Consider the following 8,529-nt stretch of genomic DNA (forward strand, 5'->3'; position numbering starts at 1 on the left):
ATTTAAATAAGAGTTCAGTGAATTTCTAAACAGAAATGGAAATCTAGCAAACTGGACAGTGAGAAACGACTGTTTTCTAAGGATCATGATTTTTTAATCTTTTTTTTTTATGTTTATTGAGGCCTGTTATTTTGCAAATTTTTTATGTTTATTTATTATTTTGTTCAGACTTTCTATTATGATTACATAAATGAATCATTTCTATCTATGTATCTCACTTCTGTGAATTATCTATTATGTCTGTAATTGTATCTATTATCAAAATTCCACCTCCCTTTTTCTCCTTTTGTCGGAAACTATTTGAGGTGCAGTTTTCGGGGATGTAATGTGGTACTGAGCTCACAGAATAAATGGTGCTCTCTCTCTGTGTGTGTCTCTCTCTCTCTCTCTCTCACTCTCTCTGTCTCTCTCAGAAGCTGCTACTGCAGCTGTAGGCGCGGCTCAGGTCGAGACGACACAATCAAAGCGCTCCAAAGGCGCAAGTAGTCTTTGTGCAGGAATTATTTCAAACACTGACCACTGTGAGAATATTCGCGTCGCTGCCGGAACATTTTTCAGGAGCTTTTTGAGTGGCAGGCTCTTGTGTGTAAGTATAGCGGTCTATTCCGTTTAGCAGTGATGTAAGATTCATTTTGTTTCTGTCAGAAAGAACTTGGCACTGGGGCTGTGTAGTTTGACAATAGAGGTGGCCGTTGTCTGTATACAGGGACATTAATCGGTTTTAGCTCACTTACAAATAGTACACACAGAAACACAGACTATTAATCGCTGTAGCCTACTGTCTTACACCACTGCTTGTTTCTTAAAGAAAGCCAAACATCCGGTTGAAGTCTCTGAGCGTTTGTGAGCTCTGAATCGTGTGGCAGCATTGAGATGGTGCCGGAAACCGTTATGACTCTGATCCAAGAACGGGGCAAGGGGACCGCGTTCACACAGCAACTCTGACTTGTCTCTGGACGTTTGCGTCAGTTTCTCCAAAAGGAATTGGGCTCGCCTATCTACTTTGTTCAAATTACACAGTAGTGATCAGAAATATAAACGTCGTCAAATCACAACTGTCGAATGGCTAATTACTAGCCGCGAAAATTACCTGTCTGTTGCGTTGCATCGTCCGCGAGTCTATTGACAATATTACTCTTAAGAAAAAGACTCCTGACCAGTCGCATTTAGCTCACTTGTGAAGAGACAAAGCCATTACCACTGCACTGGATGTCTTTCTCACTGTTTCATCAGTCGTCGAAATCAGGGGAAGTCTGTGTGGCATTGTTGCGTGTGTGTATTTGCGAGAGAGAGAGAGAGAGAGAGAGGGACAGCATTTGAGAGCTATTGTGTTTATAAATGTGTTCGTGTGACAGGTTGTGTTTGAGAGGCAGTGTATGGCAGTTGCTGAAGTTGTGGTTGAGGTTGTGTGTGTATATGTGGTTGAGGTTGTGTGTGTATATGTATGTGAGGTTGTGTGTGTATATGTGTGTGAGGTTGTGTGTGTATATGTGTGTGAGGTTGTGTGTGTGTATGTGGTTACTGGGAAAGATTTTGGAATGTTTTGATTTTCTCAGCTGCTTTCAAATCCCATTGTTCAAGCACAGTTAGCCTAAGAGATACACAAACACATAGTACTTCTCCTGCGTGTGTGTGTGTGTGTGTGTGTGTGTGTGAGCAATCTTGCTTTTCAAACACAAACAGTCCAGGTCACATGAAAGAAACAGATTCAGCTCTTTAGAGAACAGAGAAACTGCCTCTCTGTCTCCTCCCTCCAGGCTCAGGGCTTTTGTTATTGTGTATGAAAAAAATCGACAGTTTAACTCAGTTGATTCCCTCTGAAGTGTGTGTGTGTGTGTGTGTGTGTGTATGAGACAGGGACAGAGGGAGGACTGTAGTTTCCTGTGAGAAGGGATCTGTGTGTGAGGTTATTCTGCCATCTGTCAGTGAAACCCCGTCAGCCAATCAGATTTCCCAATCTTATGCGACCGGAAGCACATCCTCATTCTGGTGTCTCCGCCTCCTGTGCCAACATCATCCCCTACCGCAAACCCCCTCCTCTTCCTCTTCCTCTTCCTCTCTCTCTCTCTCTCTCTCTCTCTCTCTTTTCTACATCTCTCTCTTGCTTCCTTTTCAGTTCAGTTCGCTGTTTTGTCACGCCACTTTTACATGTGTAAAATCCCATATTACCCTGTCACCTTTTTCAGCGCTTTGACTGATTCGGCAGAGGAGAGTGAAAATGCTTAAGTAATGCAGAATGCAGGTCTGCTTGTTTTGTGGTCATGGTCTTTAAACACAGCAGTTTCACAACATGCAATTATTCATCACAGCAGTGAGCCAGTGGTGTTGTCACCAGAGAGACACACTCACTGCTGTATTTTACTTCACAACAAAACAAAACTAAGAGTCAAATGACACCGTCACACACAAACAGAGACTCACTGGAAACCGCATATGAAAAAGCCATTTAGCCATTTTTACAGATGATTCAGTTTGATCATTGTAATTTTAGCACTGATACTGAAAGTAAATTATTGATTAAAATACCTGAGCATCAGAAACACCTTTGCAATAAAGGTAAAAAACAACGCGTGTGGTTTAGACTCAGTCTTGGAGGTTAATTTGTTTTTGTTTTAGGAGGTTAATTTGTTTTTGTTTTAGGAGGTTAATTTGTATTTGTTTTAGTAATTTTCTGCTATTGATGGGTAAACTCAGAGACATCTTTAGAAAATTAAATCTCTATAGAAAACGATCATTTCTTAAAGCTGAATACTGTTTTCTGTAAGAAGCTACAGTACTGCTCTAAAACATGTTTTAAAGTGTGACGGTGAGGGTGTGTATAGAACACACACACAGGCCATTTATGGAACCGGAGTGGGAATCTGTGTAACAGGGCTGACGGGGTGTTTCCGCGTGTGCTGTCTTTCCCAGGTGCAGCTGCAGTGTGAAACATGGCTCTGTTCTTCAGAGGCGCGGTCACCAGTAAGGCTAATCCATTTTACACACACACACACCTTGCTTAAGTCAAGCTGTAGTCCTATAAAGTGAGGTGTGAGTTAGGGGCTGACTGGATGTTCTGTTTTTTTCAGGTTCACCTATAAAAAGTAAAGACCCGTCCCCAGATCAGTCCTTCTCCAGGTACACAGTTTCACTGTGTGTGTGTCTATACACCCCTGCATGTGTGTGTGTGTCTATACACCCCTGCATGTGTGTGTGTGTGTGTCTATACACCCCTGCATGTGTGTGTGTCTCTATACACCCCTGCGTGTGTGTGTGTGTGTGTCTATACTCCCCTGCATGTATGTGTATGTGTGTGTGTGTGTGTGTGTCTATACTCCCCTGCATGTATGTGTATGTGTGTGTCTATATTACCCTGCATGTGTGTGTGTGTGTCTATACACCTCGGTATGTATGTGTTTTTTGTCTACAAACCTGTGTATGTATGTATGTGTGTGTGTGTGTGGGGTGGCGGAGGTGTGTGATTTTTATGCATGTGGTAACAGTGCCTTTTCGGAGTAGTGTGTGTGTGTGTGTGTATTTGTTTAATTTAAATGATATTTTTTTTGTTGCAGTTTGGACATTTCCTTCCTCTCTGACTCCTCCTACGAGTGTTGTTCGACCAATCCACTGACAGGCTCAGTATGTGTGTGCCGGCGCAGTCCCCGCCTCCTTGCCAACGGTTACTATGTGCTGACGGAGGACAGCATCACAACAGACAACCAGGGAAACGTCACGCTCACGGCTGACAAGACAAACATCTCCTACAAAGAGAACATTGTCCGGTGAGAGGCCAGCGGGGTGTTGTGAATTCCTGAGTGTGTTGCAAGAGTGACAGTGAATTCCTGTCATGCGTCTGTGTGTGCGTGTGTGTGTGTGTGTGCGTGTGTGTGTGTGTGTGTGTGTGTGTGTGTGTGAGGTAATCTGTCGTGCATCTGTGGGTGTGTGTGTGTGTGTGTGTGTGTGTGTGTGTGTGAGGTAATCTGTCATGCGTCTGGGGGTGTGTGTGTATGAGGTAATCTGTTTGGTTGATGAGAGACAGATGTTCTGTTCTTAGCATTTCTGTGTTACCAGATAGTTGTGTCTGGAAGAGTGTTAAGCTGAGTGCTGTGTTAATGGAAAAAGTTCTTTTTTTTTTGTTTCCTTAGTATCCACAACTATTATGATCCTACTGGTTGTGAAAGCTGAATCCTAACATGCTAATATTAGTGTTCTTAACACTGGAGACAGAAATGCTGCACTTAACTGTGTTTTTTTCCCATGACTGTATTCCACACCGAACGTCCTAAAAACATAGATGAATCCTTCCTTTCATATGTGACACAAATGATGTGATCCTGCCTCAGATATTTGATATAATGTATATGTGTGTGTCTGCGTGTGAGTGTAGGATATTTCGTCGCAGACGAAAGGGAAAGAGATCACTGGCTAGCCTCCTCTGCGACGTCAGCCAATCATGTCAGTCATGGCTGGAAGGGAGTGTCTTTGGAAGACAAGACTCCGCCCCCTCCAGGGAGACATCGGCGTGGCTGAATCTGACCCATGTGCCTGAGAGTGAAGCCACCTTTAGCTTCAGCTATGGTGAGTATCGCCTGACAACCACCAGCTGTATTACATGATTTCATAGTCATTCTTGCCCTGCAGAGCCAATGCTGTGTGTGTGTGTGTGTGTGTTTCAGATTATACAGAGAGAGAGGTTCCACATGACAAAATGGCTGCCATGACTCAAATAGAGGAGTCTTACTCAGAGGCTTGTCTCTCCCACGAGCAGTTCAGCCAATCTTTGGGAGGCCTCTTGGATGTCCCGCCTCCTTCTATCTGTCTCCACAACAGCTACACCCCACCCACAGACACACCCCCAGGTCAGTAATAATAATGATAGTAATAATAATAATAATAATAATAATGATAATACTAATACATTCACTTTACAGAAAGAGTCTGTGCCACACACCAGGGGCAGAGGCAGTAGAGGGGGGAGGAGGTGTGGTCCTCATGATGGCGGTGGGAAGACAGAGGTGGTGTTGTAGATTGCTCCAGGGTTTGGTTGTCGTGATAATGGGTGTGGTTTGGGGAGCCATCAGGAGTCCAGCGCCAGAGGGGAGGAGAGGAGAAGCCCATCTAAGTAATGGAACATTTAGAGCTCTGAGGGTCAATGAGGAGGTAATGAGAGAGGAGTTTATACTGGAACTGGGCAGAGTGGAGTTTAGACTGGAACTGGGCAGAGTGGAGTTTAGACTGGAACTGGGCAGAGTGGAGTTTAGACTGGAACTGGGCAGTGTGGAGTTTGTACTGGAACTGGGCAGAGTAGAGTTTAGACTGGAACTGGGCAGAGTAGAGTTTAGACTGGAACTGGGCAGAGTGGAGATTAGACTGGAACTGGGCAGAGTGGAGTTTAGACTGGAACTGGGCAGAGTGGAGTTTAGACTGGAACTGGGCAGAGTGATGTGTTGTGTTTGGGAGGACCCTGTAAAGGGACATTTTGGATATTTCTCTGGTTCTGGTACCAAAGAAAATATATTGATATATTGCTATATTGATGTGTTTTTCTGGCTTTGGTACCAAAGAAAACGTGGTCCCTGTAGTCAGGAGTTTCTGAGTCTGTGAGTCAGTGTCCCAGTATCAGTGTCCCAGTATCTCTCAGTATCCCAGTATCAGTGTCCCAGTATCTCTCAGTATCCCAGTGTCTCAGTATCAGTGTCCAAGTATCTCTCAGTATCCCAGTATCAGTGTCCCAGTATCTCTCAGTATCCCAATATCTCTCAGTGTCCCAGTATCAGTGTCCCAGTATCCCAGTATCCCAGTATCAGTATCCCAGTATCAGTGTCCAGGTATCTCTCAGTATCCCAGTATCAGTATCCCAGTATCTCTCATGCGTGCAGCATTGCCAGCGTGGGCAGATTTATTTTTGGTGAGAGAATTTCTGAGAGGCTCCAGTGAGGGAGTGTGTGCTGATGCTCGAGAGGAGAAGATCATGGAGACTACTCTTAGCATTAACACCAGACAAGCATCAACACCAGACAAGCATCAACACCAGACAAGCATCAACACCAAACAAGCATCAACACCAAACAAGCATTAACACCAGATAAGCATCAACACCAAACAAGCATTAACACCAAACAAGCATTAACACCAGATAAGCATCAACACCAAACAAGCATTAACACCAGACAAGCATCAACACCAAACAAGCATCAACACCTGATAAGCATCAACACCAGACAAGCATCAACACCAAACAAGCATCAACACCAAACAAGCATTAACACCAAACAAGCATTAACACCAGACAAGCATCAACACCAAACAAGCATTAACACCAAACAAGCATTAACACCAGACAAGCATCAACACCAAACAAGCATTAACACCAAACACGCATCAACACCAAACACGCATCAACACCAGATAAGCATCAACACCAAACAAGCATCAACACCAAACAAGCATTAACACCAGACAAGCATCAACACCAAACAAGCATTAACACCAAACAAGCATTAACACCAGACAAGCATCAACACCAAACAAGCATCAACACTAAACAAGCATCAACACCAAACAAGCATTAACCCCAGATAAGCATCAACACCAAACAAGCATTAACACCAAACACGCATCAACACCAAACAAGCATTAACACCAAACAAGCATTAACACCAGACAAGCATCAACACCAAACAAGCATTAACACCAAACACGCATCAACACCAAACAAGCATCAACACCTGATAAGCATCAACACCAGACAAGCATCAACACCAAACAAGCATCAACACCAAACAAGCATTAACACCAAACAAGGATTAACACTAAACAAGCATCAACACCAAACAAGCATCAACACCAGATAAGCATCAACACCAAACAAGCATTAACACCAAACAAGCATTAACACCAGACAAGCATTAACCCCAGATAAGCATCAACACCAAACAAGCATCAACACCAAACAAGCATCAACACCAAACAAGCATCAGCACCAGATAAGCATTAACACCATGTAAGCATAAAGGACAGTTTAATATCGATGCATGTCTGTGTGACACACCAGTGAACCCAGTGACACACCAGTGAACCCAGGGTTGAGTGTTTGTTGCTGATTGTCTTTCAGACGGAGTGCTGGTGAAAGCCTTCCTCCTCTTCATCCTCACTCTGTGTCTGTGCACTGCCATTTTCTCCAGGTAAAATACACACACACACATACAGATGAGTTCAGATGAAAGAGGAGGTCAGTCACACAACAGGAATAAGCCATTTCTCATGCCTCACCTCGACGCACGCTGATGATGTCATATTTCCTCCACAGGTGGCTGATGGGAGGGGTTGCCATGGCAATGGCCCTTGTTTTTGTTGTGTCATCATTACGTGAGTTCCCACAGTTTGGACAGTCTTCACCATAGTAAATACGGATGGCTCTCAGTGTGTGTGTGTGTGTGTGTGTGTGTGTGTGTGTGTGTGCGTGTCTGGCGAAGTTCGTGACCGTTCTGTGTTTCATACTGATCTCGTTCTCTGTCAGGTGCGACTAAGGCAGGTACGACAGTGAGGTGGAGCAAAGCCAAAACTGAGGTGAGTTACCCTGGCAACCTTCACTTCAAGACTCAGGTTCTCTTTTGCACGCACACACACACACACACACACACAGTCTCTTACTGTCTCTCTCTCTCTCTCTCTCAGGATATCACCTCCAGGAACGAATAGAGAGCACAAGTGTAATGAGGTCATCACCCGCCAGGATCTGAGTGTGTGTGTGTGTGTGTGTGAGAGAGTCACAGAGGCTGTGTGTGTGTGTGTGTGTGTGTGTGTGTGTACTATGTGAACAGTTCATCCAAGAATTGTAGCCTGAAAACCAGACTGAAAATTCAGATGGCTCTATCCATTTCCCGTTTTCTAAACTCTTAGCCACTGCATTAATGATCTAAATATATGTGAGAGTATAACCTGCATGTTATAAGACACAGAGTAATGTAGAGCAGAATTAGGACTGTACATAGATCATCACTGGCTGTTTGGGTGTTCCAACATGACACTGTCTCTCTGTAAAGTCTGGAGAGACAGTTCGCAACCTCCTGAGCTGGAGAGACTCATATGGTCTCTCTGTCTGCCTTTCTCTCTCTGTCTCTCTCTCAGAGAGAGATACAGTCCAGAACCAAGTAGTACACTGATTGCACATATATTTTTCCTGGGTTGTTGAAATGCTCTGTGAGGTTGTGCTAATGTTCCTTGTTGATCAAATAAGTGCCAATTTTCATATAGGAATGCTCAGTGTAGTTTAAGTGCCTTCCTCAGAAAAAACTGCAGGAGAGTTAGTGTGGCAAAACACAGGTACAGGCGCGCACACACACACACACACACACTCTTACATGTATACGCAGTTTGTTTGGTGATGGGCCCGCTGGGAGTACAGTGCTACATTAGTTGACATTCACAGTGCTGTAGTGTCTGCAGAATTGGAAATGCAAGTTGATTTTCCTGTTGATTAGGGAGGTCTTAAACCTGTAGCACAGATGAGCCAATCAGAGGCAGTTCCACAGGTGAACCTCCCTAAGA

General features: G+C 44.1%; 1 protein-coding gene across 1 annotated transcript; it reads left to right on the forward strand.

Moving 5' to 3' along the window:
• The first annotated feature begins 2,914 nt into the window (after positions 1 to 2,914).
• tmem71 (transmembrane protein 71) lies at positions 2,915 to 7,746 on the forward strand. Its single transcript, XM_030775975.1, has 9 exons — positions 2,915 to 2,961; positions 3,069 to 3,117; positions 3,552 to 3,761; positions 4,367 to 4,557; positions 4,656 to 4,838; positions 7,094 to 7,163; positions 7,289 to 7,347; positions 7,499 to 7,548; positions 7,657 to 7,746. The coding sequence occupies exons 1-9, from the start codon at positions 2,931 to 2,933 to the stop codon at positions 7,678 to 7,680; spliced, it is 867 nt and encodes a 288-aa protein (XP_030631835.1). The 5' UTR covers positions 2,915 to 2,930; the 3' UTR covers positions 7,681 to 7,746.
• The last annotated feature ends 783 nt before the right edge of the window (positions 7,747 to 8,529 follow it).

The sequence above is a fragment of the Chanos chanos genome, chromosome 5 (assembly GCF_902362185.1).
Source record: "Chanos chanos chromosome 5, fChaCha1.1, whole genome shotgun sequence".
NCBI lineage: Eukaryota > Metazoa > Chordata > Actinopteri > Gonorynchiformes > Chanidae > Chanos > Chanos chanos.

Bases quoted from the DNA above. Each gene is read 5' to 3' on its own strand.
- tmem71 (XM_030775975.1), top strand. From the start codon at position 2,931: ATGGCTCTGTTCTTCAGAGGCGCGGTCACCA. The intron at 2,962-3,068 runs GTAAGGCTAATC...TGTTTTTTTCAG, and splicing joins CTTCAGAGGCGCGGTCACCA to GTTCACCTATAAAAAGTAAA. The intron at 7,549-7,656 runs GTGAGTTACCCT...TCTCTCTCTCAG, and splicing joins GGAGCAAAGCCAAAACTGAG to GATATCACCTCCAGGAACGA.